The sequence below is a fragment of the Miniopterus schreibersii genome (genome assembly GCF_964146895.1).
Source record: "Miniopterus schreibersii genome assembly, chromosome: 5".
Lineage (NCBI taxonomy): Eukaryota > Metazoa > Chordata > Mammalia > Chiroptera > Miniopteridae > Miniopterus > Miniopterus schreibersii.
This window is the reverse complement of record NC_138106.1, coordinates 48,353,718-48,368,988: the sequence shown is the minus strand read 5'-3', so window position 1 is coordinate 48,368,988 and position 15,271 is coordinate 48,353,718. Positions and strand designations below refer to the sequence as shown.

Genomic DNA, 15,271 nt, shown 5'->3' with positions numbered 1-15,271 from the left:
AGGAAAAGTAATTTAAGTAAAGTAACCATGTGACTCACAAACAAATCAGTAACATGAAGAAATGAAACTATATATAAAAAATAGTACTACCTAAGGTAACAAATGGTAGCAAGAATAACTATCATCTTTATTTCCTGGTTGTCGTTTTAAACTACTATATTCTTAGTGTTCCAAGAATGGCACCATACAAGGAAACAACCTGTCACGCAGCTGTAATTGCTTATAAATTGTAATTCCGTTATTTTCCACTATCCAAAACTTGCTAAATAAGGCTAAAACTGAAATCTGAAGGGCATACTGAAGATTTGATATTTTCTCTCTTCCCTTTCTGTCTCTACCTTCTGGTTCTTAGTTCCTTAAATAAGGAAAATGAAAATCCAAAGCTGAAATACTTCTGACCTCCTATCAAGTTTCCCACTCCAGGTTGAGGTACGCCTGGTTCCCTTTCTCCATTTGGATCAGGACTCTGTTGCTGGCCACTTTGCTGGGTCCACTCTGGTTCCTAGCAAATGCCAGGCTCACCTGGAGAGCAAGTGAAAAGAAAGGCTCACATCAGAAAAATAAACCCAGATAGAAAACTCTGCAGAGAACAGCGCCTGAGTCATCTGAGCAACCCTGCAAGAAGGGTAGAGGGGCTCAGTGAAGATGGGTAAAGACGAAGGAGGATGAAGGCTTACTGCAGCTTATCACATTAAGCTTTTAGAAGGGACGCGAGAGGCAGAAATGGGGAAACTAAACCAATTGTTTTCAAATTTATGATTTTAAGGAGAGTACGTGTCTAATTATGGGAGCTAGGGGGCAATTTACTTACTTCTAAATATTTTTATAAGCTTCTATAAGGTTTGTGAATGTAACATCTTAGCACTGCTAAGGACAATACAGATTCTGGGCCTGGACTCAGGATGCTCTTAGGCAAATGGTACCGTCTGTTACCAAAATCCTAGATTCCACCCATGTTCATCTCGTTTAAGGGTAAGAGAGCATCTGGGTAGCACTGCCCGAAGCAGGAGATTTTATCTCTCGGATTTGAGGCACCTCACTGATTTCAGAATAAGGAAAGCCAGAAAGGAAGTGAAGAGACCCTTTACTAGGATTCACAGTCCTTTATGGAATGAACGAATAAAGTTTGTCCACAGGATTTATTAGTGCGTTTAGCTATTATGACCATATTATTATTCTCTTCCTGGAAGAGAAATGGCAAAAGCCCCATTCCAAAGACACACTATTCAACTTTCTAGCAAGCAGGTAGGAGTATCTGAGACAACTTACATCATAGTGCTCTCCAAGAAGCCAGAGGAAGGAGTACCCTCCAAGTTTACCAGAGCACATCTAATTATTTGAGCATGAAACCTCCTGGCCCTAAGGTCTCCCCTTCAATATACTTACTGCTCCTGCTTCTGGGGGTGGTCATTAGTCACACTGGAGAAAGAACACCATGTTGTGTTTAAATGTACACAGAAGAAAAGGTGGGGATGACCTTTAGATAATAAACAGGTTGACTATTTCTCAGTCTTTGGACAGCTAAGGTGAAAATCATGAGGTGGTCACTTCCAGAGGAATAATTTCTCGATCTTTCAGCCTATTATTAGTTTTCAAAAGGGTGGAATCTGAAAATTTAGATAGAAGCAAATTAGAGATTTCTGAAGGCATTCATCTTCAGATGTTTTAAAGATACAAATTCTAGGATTAGAATAAAAAATTACAGAATTTACATGTGTTAGCCAGGAGAGGGCACTGTCTGAGAACATGCTGTACTCCGTAGGGAGTACTGGAGAATGCAGAGATGGGGAAACACCCATTTCTCTGACTTTCCATTTTAGGTCTAGGTTATACCATTTTTCTTTAGTGCATTAAGAAACTGGACCCCTGGAGTCACCTATTAAAAACTGTTAGATCCAGGAGTAAATTCAGTACCTTGGAACTACTCTCATTGTCAGAGACAGGATAGAAACATATTTTCACATGAACAAAATAATTTTCCCTACCTCCCTCTTCCTACAAAGCTTTTCAAATGATAAACTGCAGTAAGGCTCTTCATTTGGTTCCTCTGGTTCTCTTGGCAGGTAGCTTATGGGCTCAGGCTCTGTTCTCTGCAGTGTTGATTGTCTGGATTTCCTTTTTTTCTGAGAAAAGTCTTTCCTTGCTTTTTAGGTGAACCTGATAATTTTTCAGGTGATGGTGATCCTGGCCTTAGATGGGGACCAGAATTACAATCCAGGAGACAGCTAGCAAAACAGAATCTTAATTCAAATGAACTTGGGGATTAGTAAATGTCAAACTGGAGAAGAAAAACTGATGGGTCACTGAAGTACTCTACCTTTTCTGGATATCTTGTTTTTCCTCTGGAAGAAACTCATCACCGCAACAAAGAGAGTAAAAGAGGAGAAAGATGGGGTGGGAGGAAAGGAGAGAAAATATCAAGACAAAGCACCAAGTCTTAAGAATTATCTACAATACTCTGGACAGTAAGGAACCTGGAGAGAGAGTTATGTACAAAAATGCCCCAATTCCTATAGCCTCAGAGTAAGGCAAAAGCAAACAAGGAGCCAAAAGTAATCGCTATAATTAACTTGTTATTGGCAAGTATTTACATGGAAAAATAACCCCATTTTGTAATCTACTTGGTACCTAACCAGTTTTTATAGTTGCCTAAATCCTTCAGATGAGATCATAGAAGTACTTGAGGATTTAGGTGTCACAGGTATTTGCTAAAGAAGAGAGAAATTAATTCAGTTGGTAACTCCAAGAAAGTCTAGCTACTGAAAAATTACCAATTCACTAAGAGTCCAATTTTATTCAGGAACAAAATATTATTTTAAAATTTCTAAATAAGTCCCAGGATGAGTCAGTTCACAGCAGTTCTTTTTACTGTGAAAGTTATCCAATCCAGAAGTTGAGGATTTCCTCTTGTAATTCTCACATAGCACAGTCTTGATAGACTAAATTAACAGCAGAAAGCACATGGATTCCTGACAAGGCTACCTCCCCATCAGCTCTCCTGAGGTAGGGGGGAAGATTAATTAGATTGGGGGATTAGTGAGTCTCTGATCTAGCCCATGTTACACAGCCCTGAGAAAGCTAACGAGTATAATCTAAAAATCCTTCAAAACCAAATTTTACATAGCTCACACGTGGATTCCTTACTGGTTAAGTATTATCCACAATCACCATAAAATAATCTTTTACATGACTAAAAATGACAAAAATTCTAAAGAGTAAAACCAAGGGCCTGGATGTTAAAACTATCAAAGAAACTTGCAATACGGTTATTGGGAGTATCATTATAAAAAACTAACCCTTCATATATAGTAAAATAAGTAACAAAATGTGAGTTTGCAAAGAGAAGGTATGAGAAAAGAAATGAAAAGGTTCGCACCTGCAGTGTACAATTCTCTTTTCGTTTGAGAAATTCCACAAACCTGGCCACTACTCCTGGTGTGCTGATGACTTCATCAATAGGAGGATTGGGTTCTGTCTCCCCATAAAATAAAAGGAAAGAAGAGAAATAATTCTTTGATTTCAATGCAAAAAATTTATAGCTCAAAATTATTTCACAATATCCCTCCCTCTATTTTAGCATCTCTTTCATGTTGGAAATCTAAAAAAGAAAAAAAATGTAAAATTGAGTTCAGTGACTTTGAGACTATGGTAGCTTGAAAGATTTCACAATAAGGTAAGCCTTAACATGGAAATGATGGGCAGAATTCTTAAAAATTAAAATTACTACCTCAAGTATTTTAGAAAACTTAGAAAGTAGAGGGAAAACCAGCAAAGATAACAACTGTTATTATTTTGGTATACTTCCTTCTAGTCCTTTATCTGTGTATGGGTTTATTGTTTGTCTTTTTTATTTAACATAAACTGTCTTAAGAAACTGAATTAGGCCATGGCCAGTTTGACTCAGTGGTTAAAACATCAGCCCTCAGACTGAAGGGCTGTGGGTTCAATTTCCGGTCAAGGGCAGTACCTGGATTGCTGGTCGCCCCCCACCCCAAGGTCAGGATGTGTGTGGGAGGCAACCAATTGATCTGTCTCACATTGATGTCTCTCTCTCCCTCCCCCTTCCATTCTCTCTCTGAAAAAGAATGGGAAAAATATCCTCTGGTGAGTATTAACAACAAAACAAAACAAAACAAAACAAAAAAAGAAAGGAAGGAAAAAAGAAACTGGATTAGGGGAGCATTTGAGATCTTGCTTTCCAGCAAAAGTCAGTTTGGCTCAAAAAGACTTAGAAGTTTTCAAAAAAAAAAAAGAAGAAGAAGAAAAGAACTAGATTAGGATATTCTGAGTGTGCCTGCAAGACTTAATTCTGCAGCTGTTAAGTAGAAACCAGAGCAAGAATGCACCAAGGATGACTTGCGAAACTTCACTTTCAACTATAACAATAGAGTAGCTTATAAATGAAGTCAGTCAGTAGAAACTTGGGGGGCAAATAAATAGGAAATATCCTAATCAATCAGCATAATAATTTCAGCAAGAGATCTGACAAAAATTTTTATGACATTTATGTAGCAATCCAAGACAAATGGCAGCTAGACTACAGTACTACTAGGAATTCTTAGCCAAGTCAATGGCTTTACTGCAAGAGGTGACTAATGGTACAATGATAACTTGGAGAGAACTCTAATGACATGTTCTTTGCCTGGTTTGACATTTTTACCAACCATTCAGATAAACACAACAAATAAATTTGGTGATATAATAAAGTAGTTAATATGCTAGATTGACAAAAACAATATATAAAAAGAACAACATTAAGCCAAAGTTGGCAAGAAAGCAACAGGTAAAGCAAAACTCAGCAACTGAATTTTTAAAAAATTAAAAACAAGAACAATCTGCATGACTTCACAGACAAAACTTAAAAACAGTTCATAAAGAAAAATACTAAGGAGTTTAGAATGCTGTGAATACAATGAAACATTACTGTGCCATGACTACTGAAATAACTGATGCTATCTTAGAATACAATGGTACCTCGGTTTTCTAATGTAATCCGCTCCGCAAGACCGTTCGAGTTCTGAAATGTTCAAAAACTGAGGGATCAATAGCTGACAGCTAGGCCTCAGGGTCTTGCCCTCAGAGGAAGCTGTGTGGCATGTTCCATTTACGAGGTGAGTTCGAAAACCAAAGCATTTACTTCCGGGTTTATGGTGTTCGAAAGCCCAGATGTTTGTCAAGGGAGACATTCGAAAACCGAAGTACTGTACATTACTGTACATTACTGTAATGTATAGTCTCAGGAAGGCAATCTCTCACTCCTGAGAGTAATAACACATCAGCAGTACTGTATTCTAGTTATCACATTTCTAAAGAGGAGGATGGAAAACTACAATACATGCAGGAAAGTACTAGAGTAGTGAAAGGCCTTAAAAAGCCACACATTATGTGAGAAATCCATTAGGCTCAGCTTGCTGAAGAGAGACATTTTTAGAGGGGTGGGGAAGGTGTACATGATAATGGCCTTCAAATATTTAATAAGCTGTCATGCAAAAAACAATTTTTGTTGTTGTTATAGTGGTAGGTTTTTATTCTAGTTAGCCTCAAGGAGTATGTTAACTTCTCACTAATAAAACAATCGTAACTTACTACTGGGGGCGGTCAGTTAAGTACTTACTATTGACATGAATATGGTTCAGAGTTCTTTTTACTTGCCCAGATGACAGTATTATATTCCATTCTACCCTAATTCTACAAAAGGTAGTCACCCTGGCCACCAATAAATCCATACTTAATTTCATTAAAGCATTAAAATCAACAATTATTGCTCTTTCAGTGGTATTTTTGAAGTTTTTCTTAAAAAAGAGTGTAGTTTCTCAATATGAATTAACATAAAATATTGACTATTGTTCTTACCACTTTAAGGTCTTTTATAAGATGGCTCAGAAATAAAAATAATGCTGTTTTCTGGTCTCTGTAAGATCACACAAATAAATAAGGAAATCAAAAAGTTTGCTATGGCTTATTAATTACATATATATGTCTGTATGCATCCTTGTATTCTGTTGATAGACAAACTCCAAAGCAAGTTATCTGTGGTGTGAACAATAGGTCATGGGAAAGTAGTATTTTGTAAATAAATAGTATACTCACCTTTTGAAAGCAGTTTTCTGAATTTCTGCGTGGCTGAAAGTTGCTGCTCTGGGCTATTGGAAAATATCATTTCAATCATGTCGGAAGTAATAACACCACCCTGGGATCACAAACAAAAAACAAATATAAGGAAATTTTAACTTTAATTCAAAGATAAAGACAGTATAAATTGTGGCCATGTTATTAAGTTAATCACATTTAGAAGACTTACACAAAAGATAATCTTTACATGTAGAAATGTATGACGATTAGTAATGTGATGAAGTCAAACTCTATCATTAAAAAGCTCACAACAGTGAGAAAGTAGTAATCTTAGCAGTAAATACTAAGACAAGGTGTTCATTATTCTTCCTCTCCCTACTTATCAACAGGATAGCTATTCCTTGTCATTCAGATTAAATGTTAAATTCTAAAAGGCTGCTTTTCATGACCTCCAAATGTAAAGGGTCTACTCCATCTCCATCCCATCCCTCTATTTTAACCCTGGGTCCACCCCTTTTCACTATCAGATATATATTTTTCTTAGTTATTTGTTTACTACCCAGGTTCCCCCAGTATACTGTAAGCTCCTTGAAAGCCAAAGACCCTATCTTACCACTCTATCACTGATAGCTGGCATACGGTAGACACTCAAATATTTACTGAATGAGTACAGAGTCATCTTATATAAATCACAGATTCCAGCCACAGCTAAACTGAACAGCTGATCCTTAAATTTATTTAAAATTTCTATTTTCTTGCTTTATTAGAACACTTCCACATTCTACTATAACCCATCCCCAGTATTAGTAGTTAATTTTCTTCTCAAGATCATTTGCCAATGAAGTAAAGTTCTTACTATTTCATGAAGGGGTACAGTCAACAAGATGAACTGTGAAGGAAGCTGCACTGAGTTGAAAATGCTGGATGGTTGGTAAGCATTATCTAATACTTAGAAATTCCCATGGGGAGAATGAAGCATTCTGTTCTTAAGAATCAGAAAATAAACTACCTGTACTTTGAAACTTATAAGACTAACTCCTGAATAAACAAAGGTACTTATATAATCCTATTATGTATATGTATCTTTATCTTTGTTTTCTTCCCTCTTGTATCTCCTTATCAAATAACAAAATGTACTAACTTTACATTCACTGTATTTTTATTTCTATTTTTTTAAATATATCTTTATTGATTTCAGAGAGAGGAAGGAAGAGGGAGAGAGATAGAAACATCAGTGATGAAAGAGTCACTGATTGGCTACCTCCTGCACACCCCTGGCTGGGGATCGAGCCCACAACCCGGAATGTGCCCTGACCGGGAATTGAACCGTGATCTCCTGGATCCTAGGTCGATGCTCAACCGCTGAGCCATGCCCGGCCAGGCTACATCATAGTATTTAAGTTACAGGACATCAGGGTGAAAAGCAAGTAACAATCAAGAACTTTGCATCCTATTCTGGGGAAAAGGTCAGTGCATTATAAGTTGCATGCAGGTTAGTTATATCACTTTATGTGGAGGTATGGCTTTGTTCTTGGTGTTTATCTGAGACTCAGTATGGTTTAAGGAGTTGTATATGGATGTCAAATTGACAAAGAGTGGACTAGGATGGCTAATTTTGTGTGTCAACCTAGTTGGGTTATGGTATCCAGCTATATGGACAAACCCAGTCTAGGATGTTGCTGTGAAAGTACTTTTTAGATATGATATGACACTTGAGGAAAGCAGATTACCCTCCAAAATGTGAGTGGACCTCATTCAATCAGTTGAGCAAAGACTGAGGTGTCCTAAAGAAGGAATTCAGCCTCAAAACTACAACTCTTACCTGAATTTCCAGCCAGCAGGCTTGCCCTATGGATTTTGGACTTCCAGCTCTAACAATTACATGAGCTAATTCCTTAAAATCAATCAATCATTACCTCTCTCTAACTCTCTCCTACTGGTTGTTTCATCTGTAGAACCGTAATCTAATCCACAAAATACTTCATATTCATTTAACATCCACTTAAAAAAAAGAGAACAGCTTGACTTTCTGAAGGGTCTAGAAGAATTCACCACAAAATGATAGTATAAATGGTCCATAAAAAATGGAGACCTATGAAGTGGAAAAAAGGAAAAAATCTACAATACTGTGCATAATATGCCACCATTTAAAAAAAGGAGGGGGAGAAAATTTATTTTCTCAAAAGAGTAAGAACTTAATAACAGTGGTTGTCACTAGGGAAAGACAATGGGTGACTAAGGTAAAAGAAAAGGATTTTCTCTTTGAAAACCATGTGTATATATATGTCCTAATAAAACAGTATCGAATTTATCATCATAAACTGGAAATGTAGACAGGTGTGATCCATATAAAGCACAATTTTTATCTGTTTTCGTAACCTCAAGACAGTTACAAAACAGATTATGTTAAAAATTCCAAAAGTGATAAGGAACCAAATTTTAAAATCATACAAACATATCCAATTTTGTAATTGAAATGGGTAACAAATAGGGATTTCCATTAACGTATCCTGTTATTCAACGGTTATGGAATAATTTTATTTTAATTATTTTTGTAAATTTCAGTAGCTGGATTAATCTTCATAATTCAGTTAATCCTGTTTATCTGCATGTTAGTCAAAATATAATAAACATTTAGTAAATCATGAGATTACGTATATGGCTTCTTTTTAAAAATCAAATGTCAAGTACTCTTTGTAGACATGTAACCTATCTAAACCTCCTATCATCAGAGAAACACTAAGAGTTTCTTTCATTATCTTACTTACTGGTGCCATCTCCATGTTATTAATCTGAGCCTCATGGAAGCCTCCATCTGACATAACTTCCTCTTCTGTTTCTTCTTCTGCTGTAGCAACATTTCTTCGCTTGAATAACTGAAAAATAAAAGACTGTTACTAAAGTAATTTTAACACAAGGGCATTTAATACCAAAAAACTAGTCACCCCACTTAAAAGGTAATAAGGATGGAGCCTTTTGATAATCATTTGGAAAATTCTAAAGTTTGTGCCCCCTTCAACCTTTCCTGATGAGCAACTATTTCAGAATTTTCCACAGTCCCATAATCTACTACAACTATCACTTGATGAGGTAAAACTTACTGAGAGCCCTCACTGCATGACATATAAAAAAGGTAAGATTGTAAAATGGAACTGGGGCATGCTTGGCCATTTCCCTCTTCCCTGAAATCCACAATGCAGAGTCCTAAAGGGGAGATATCAACAGAGAACTCCAAAAATCTGTAGGTATTCCTTGAATCTTTAGCTTAGTACTGATCATTGCAGGTGTGTGAGGAAAAGATCCAAAGTTGGAAAACGAATCACTTCTGAGAGGTATGCAGAACAATTTCAGAGGTCACAGAGATCAAGGGGTAGTTTATGTTTTGACAGGCTGGAATAGAAAAAAAAAAACCCCTAGCCCTAGCCAGTTTGGCTAAGTAGCTAGAGCATCGGTCCACAGACTGAAGGGTTCCAGGTTCGATTCTGGCCAAGGGCATATATCTTGGTTGCAGGCTTGATCACTGGTCCCAGTTGGGATGCATGCAGGAGGAAACCAATCAATGTCTCTCTCTCACACTGATGTTTCTCTCCCCCCCGCCTCTGAAAAGCAATGGAAAAAATATCCTTGGGTGAGGATTAAAAAGAAAACAGAACAGAACAGAACTCCTAATCTATGGGGCACTGAGTAGAATACTCAGAAGGGTTATTGACTCAGTAGTGATGCTAAATTAGCCTTAAAGGCTGTTCTGGTCCAGCCTGACGAAACATAAAAGCAAACTGCCTCCAAGTAGCTCAACTACATCCAATGACAATGTCAGAATTATATACATTAAAAGACAAAATTATACTTATTAAAAATACATAGAAAAAACTCCAACACCAAAAGAGGTCAAAGTCACATGCTTGGCATTCAATTAATAACTACCAAGCACGCAAAAGAAGTAGAAAAAGACTACCCATGAAGAAGAGAAAAATCAATCACATCAATCAAAATCACCTAGAAATGACAAAGGCGGCAAACTGGACCAGGACATTAAAATAGTTTTTATAAATATATCCACATATTCAAAAAGTAGAGGAAAGTATAAACCATGAGAAGGAGAGATTAGAAAACGGGGGGGAAAGGCAAATCAAACACCTAGAGATGAAAATTTTTTCAAATGAAAAGTATGCTGAGTGGGATTAACAGATTAGATATTATATATAAAAAAAAAAGATTAATGGATTTATGGACACTGCAATAAAAACACTCCAAAATAAAAGAGAAAAAGGCTGAAAAAATATGTCTAAAACACAAGCGTATTCCTGTTGGTCAAAGAATATATTTAAACAGACTTCACTAAGGTGGATATATAGACGGTATATAAGCCCATGGAAAGGTACACTCAACTTTAGTCACTAGAAAAATGCAAATTTTAAAATCATAATGGCATACTACTTACACACACCTTAGAATAAGTAAAATGAAAAAGACTAACCATACCAAATGTTGACAAGGATGTGAAGAAACTAAAACACCATACATTGCTGATGGGGAAGGTCAAACAGTACAATTCATTTTGGCAAACAGCAGACAGCTTCTTAACTATGCAACTACTAAACAACCCAGCCATTCGGCTCCTAGATATTTATCCCAGAGAAAGGAAAATATGTATCCATAAGAGCTGGCTATGAATGTTCACAGCAGCTTTATTGGCAATCAACAAACCTGTAAACAACCCAAATTACTATCAACAGGCGAGTGGATAAACCAACTGTGGTTTATCCATACGACAAAATACTACTCAACAATAAAATGAACTACTGATACATACAAAGCATAAGCAAACCTCAAACTAATTAAGCTGACTGAAAGAAGGCAGACAAAAAAATAAATACATGTATGATTTCACTTATGCAAACTCATCAGTGGTGACAGAACACAGATTATAAATTGCTTGGAGATAGGAAAGGGGTGGAGAAAAGGTATAAAGGTGTAGCAGAAAGTTCTGAGAGCGATAAATAGGTTCACTATCTTAATTACAGTGGTTGTTTCACACAATATATCAAAACATCAAATTATACACTTTATTATATGTCAACTATACAACCAAAAAGGTTTTTTTTAAAGACAGCATAGAGTTGTAACTGAAATAAATTGAAATATTATGTTAAACATCTTAAGTTCCTAATAACATTAAAACAGACTCACTCTACTGGTCCCTTTGAAGGATGCTAAGGAACCAACTCTTTATTTTAAAAACAAGGGAAAGAATCAAAGTATTTCTTTCCTGTATGATAGGTAATTCAGGAAAACCAAACACTTATTGAGGAAAAGCTCTTCTTTTGAGTGACCTACCAGCTAATAAAAGCAGAAGGAATGATCGTTGCAATGGTCATTTAATGATTTAGTAATGGATCTAGGCAATGACCATCAAAGGTTGCTAAAGCCTGAGGTGAAAAACTGATGGCTACTGATTAGGTGCTTTGATGTTAAAGAACTGTCAACTTTTTAAGGTACAATAACACTACTCTGGTTTAAGTTCCAAAGTCTTTATCTTTTAGAGATACTTACTGAAATATTTATAAATAAAATAATTTGATATCTAGAATCTGTGTCAAAGTAACGTAGGGTATTATTTTACTTTGTCTAAAGGACACCCTTTAACACTGCTTGTAGTGCAGGTCTAGCGCACTATAACTGCAAACTATTTATGAAAGACTACCTTATTTCTCAGGTATGAATGGTTCTGACTCATTTGCCTTTTACTGAGCTTTTGTAGTGTGGGGGTCAAATGGTCCTTCCAAGCTCAAAAGTCTCTCCTTAGCAGCAGGGGGAAAAAAAGAAGAAAAAAAAAAAAGGTCACCTAAGTATTCTAAGTGTTATGTCTCTAAATTTCTTTGCAGAAAGTGATGGACGATTTGTCCTAAGCATTTTTAGAGGAAGGTAAACTGACGGTGAGTTCCAGATTCTCCTGTAGATGTTCTCAGGTTAAAATGATTTTTAAAAATAACGTACTACCAAACACCAGGACTGGAAGGCTTGAAAGAACGCAGTCCTGTTTTCAGAAAGAGTTTGCTAACACTTCCGGATGATGACAGTGCTGACTTTGGAGAAGTATTTTATATCCATTTTAATATGCACTGGGATAAAAATGACTTAATTCCGAATGGAAGTTGCATAACTGTCGTCCAGACTAACAGGACAGACTATTTCTACCTATGCCAAATATATTTCCAACATCTCTGTAAAGGCGTTTATGAAGAATTTCAAAAAGGATTTAACAAGCTGCGTGACAAGGAAATTACTGAATTTTTCTTTTCCATCCTGAGGAAATAAAAGATTACTGGAAATACAGATTATGACTGGGAAACATTTGAAAAGAATGCACATTATGAACAAGGATATGACAATTCCCATCCCACCACAGTGATGTTTTGGAAGGCTTTACACAAAATGACTTTAGAGGAAAATAAAATTTCCTGAGTTTCTTACAGGAAATGACAGAACTCAAGTAGAAGTTTTAAAAAACATAAAAACATTTTGCAGTCCTGAAAACTTAAATGAAAAAGATTCCATAAGTGCACAGACATGTTTTAGTGTCCTCTATCTCCCTAAATATTCTACAATGGAAAGAGTGGAAGAAACACTTCAAGTAGCCATCAATAACAGAGGATGGGTTTTGGGAAATATATAGGGTGTCCCAAAAAACTGTACACACACTTTGAATGATTACAAAGTCAGTGTTTATTAAAAACAGTTCATTTTCAAACTTTAAAAGAACCTACAGAAATGAGTAATTTTTTTGTCAATGCCTGTTTTCAAACTGATGACTGTTCTGATCCAGGCATTGCTGATAGCACGAAGCAATGGAATTGGAAAAATCAAGAATGATGGTTCAGTATTTGTGAGCCCTCAATTCATCAATTGTTGCCCGTTTTGTACTGTAAACTTTATCTTTTATGTATGCATCCCAATTAAAAAGTCTAGTGGATAAATTTTCTTTGTTCAAAGCTTAGTCTGGCTTCATCCATTATTTCAAATCAGTTAAACCTGAAAAGGAGTGAAAATTTTAAGTGAGTTACCAGCTGTTAAAGTGTGTATATATGTTTTGGGACACCCTGCATTTTTTTTTTTTTTAAATATATCTTTATTGATTTCAGACAGAGAAAAGGAGAGGGGGAGAGACAGAGGTAGAAACATCAATGATGAAAGAGTCACTGATCGAGCCCACAACCTGGGCATGTGCCCTGACCAGGAATCGAACCCCGATCACCTGGATCCTAGGTCGATGCTCAACCGCTGAGCCACGCCTGGCCGGGCAACACCCGGTATTTTTAAAAATAAAATTAACTCAAAATTTAAAAATAAGTAATATCGCCCGGCCGGGCGTGGCTCAGCCGTTGAGCGTTGACCTAGGATCCAGGCGATCGGGGTTCGATTCCCAGTCAGGGAACATGCCCGGGTTGCGGGCTCGATCAATGACTCTCTCATCATTGATGTTTCTCTCTCTCTCCCTCTCCTTTCCTCTCTCTGAAATCAATAAAGATATATTTTTTAAAAAAAAAGTAATATCCTACATGTACTTCTGAATAATACAAAATCAATTTAAGGGTGAAAAGACATATTCCTTAGGCTCTGCTTTAAAATATTACATAATAAAGAAATGTAGAGACAGACAGACATGAAGTAAGGCGAACTGTTAACAATTACTGAACCCAGAGGATAGGTTTATGAACTTAATTATTTGCTCTTTACCTGTGTACAGGTTTACCAAGTTTCAAATAAGGTTTACAATGAAAAGCAATGTTTTGTTGGCCACTTGAGAATTCATTAACAAATGCACATAAAGTCTTAAGAAAGTTACAACTTTAGAAAAACAGAATACACTAAAAACAAATAGGCCAAAGTATCAAACAGTGGTTATAGTGGGAAAATGAGAACCGAACAGATTTCTTCATTCCTGTTTTTCACTTTTCCCCTACCCCCAAATATGTTGATTTGATAGTGTGTCTGTGGGATATATATATATGTACATGTATATACAGATAGATATAGATGATATAGATGATGATATATATAGATACAGATACAGATACAGATATAGATATAACATTGTTAAAATTAATGGAAAATGGTTTCAGGCTTAAAATGGAACATTAAGTTCGTTAAAAGGAATTAATAATAAAGAACTTACCTGCTCTTCTCTTTTCTGCTTGCGTAGCTGCAGTCCTTCTTCTTCCCTCCTCCTGCGCATCTCATCAGGATTCAGGGACTTATTTTTATAACTTTTCAGGCGAAAGTTCTCTTTTCCTGGGGTAGTCATGATTTCTACAAAAATAAGAGGAAAGAAACAGATGAGCTTAGCTTACTGTAAAGAGCTCTGTTCTAACAGCTCAGCCTTTTACATGTATACATGCCCAGGTCCATTTCATAGAGATACCAGAAATGATTACTGTTCTTAACAGCTTTATTAAAGTATACAATTCAATGGTTTTTAGCTAGGTGCAACCACTACCACAGTCAATTTTTAAATACATTTTCATCACCTCAAAAAGAAACCCTATACCATTAGTTATCACTCCTATTCCAGGTATTTCATATGAATCATACAAGTGATCTTTTCTGTCTGGCTTCTTTCACTTACTTAGCATAATATTTTCAAGGTTCAACCATGTTGCAGCAGGTATCAGTACTTTATTCCGTTTTATGGCTGAATAATATCATACTGTATGAATATACCCCATTATATTTATCTGTTCATCAGCTGATAGACATTTGGGTTCTACTTTTTTACTATTATGATTAATACTTCTATAACTATTTGTGGACAAGTTTTGGCATAGATGTTTTCATACCTCTTAGGTGCTGGGTCATATGGTAACTGTTTAATCATATGAGGAACTGCCTATTTTTCCAAAGTGGCTGCACCATTTTACATCCCCTCCAGCATGTAAGTGTTGACTGTTTCTCCATATCCTAGCCAACACTTGCTATCAACTTTTTGATTCTAGCCATCCTAGTGGGCTAGATGTCATTTCACAAAATTATTTTCTAACTGTATATCCTCCATTTAAAAAAAGTCTATTCGGATTCTTTGCCCATTTTCAAATTGGGTTGTCTTTTTTCAGAGTTGTAAGAGTTCTTTATATATTCTAGATAAAAGTCCTTTATCAGATATATGATTTTTAAATATTTTCTTCCACTCTATAGGTTGCCT

The 15,271-nt window shown here is 36.1% G+C and overlaps 1 protein-coding gene across 1 annotated transcript in view; it reads right to left on the bottom strand.

Moving 5' to 3' along the window:
• The window catches only part of KPNA1 (karyopherin subunit alpha 1), a 55,843-nt gene that overhangs the window by 24,250 nt on the left and 16,322 nt on the right, over nucleotides 1-15,271 (bottom strand). Inside the window, exons 2-5 of the mRNA XM_081137596.1 lie at nucleotides 14,249-14,382; nucleotides 8,841-8,948; nucleotides 6,091-6,190; nucleotides 3,377-3,471 (exon numbers count right to left, since the gene is read on the bottom strand). Coding sequence (XP_080993722.1) covers nucleotides 3,377-3,471; nucleotides 6,091-6,190; nucleotides 8,841-8,948; nucleotides 14,249-14,377 — 432 coding nt within the window. The 5' untranslated portion in view covers nucleotides 14,378-14,382. The remainder of the gene's footprint in view (nucleotides 1-3,376; nucleotides 3,472-6,090; nucleotides 6,191-8,840; nucleotides 8,949-14,248; nucleotides 14,383-15,271) is intronic.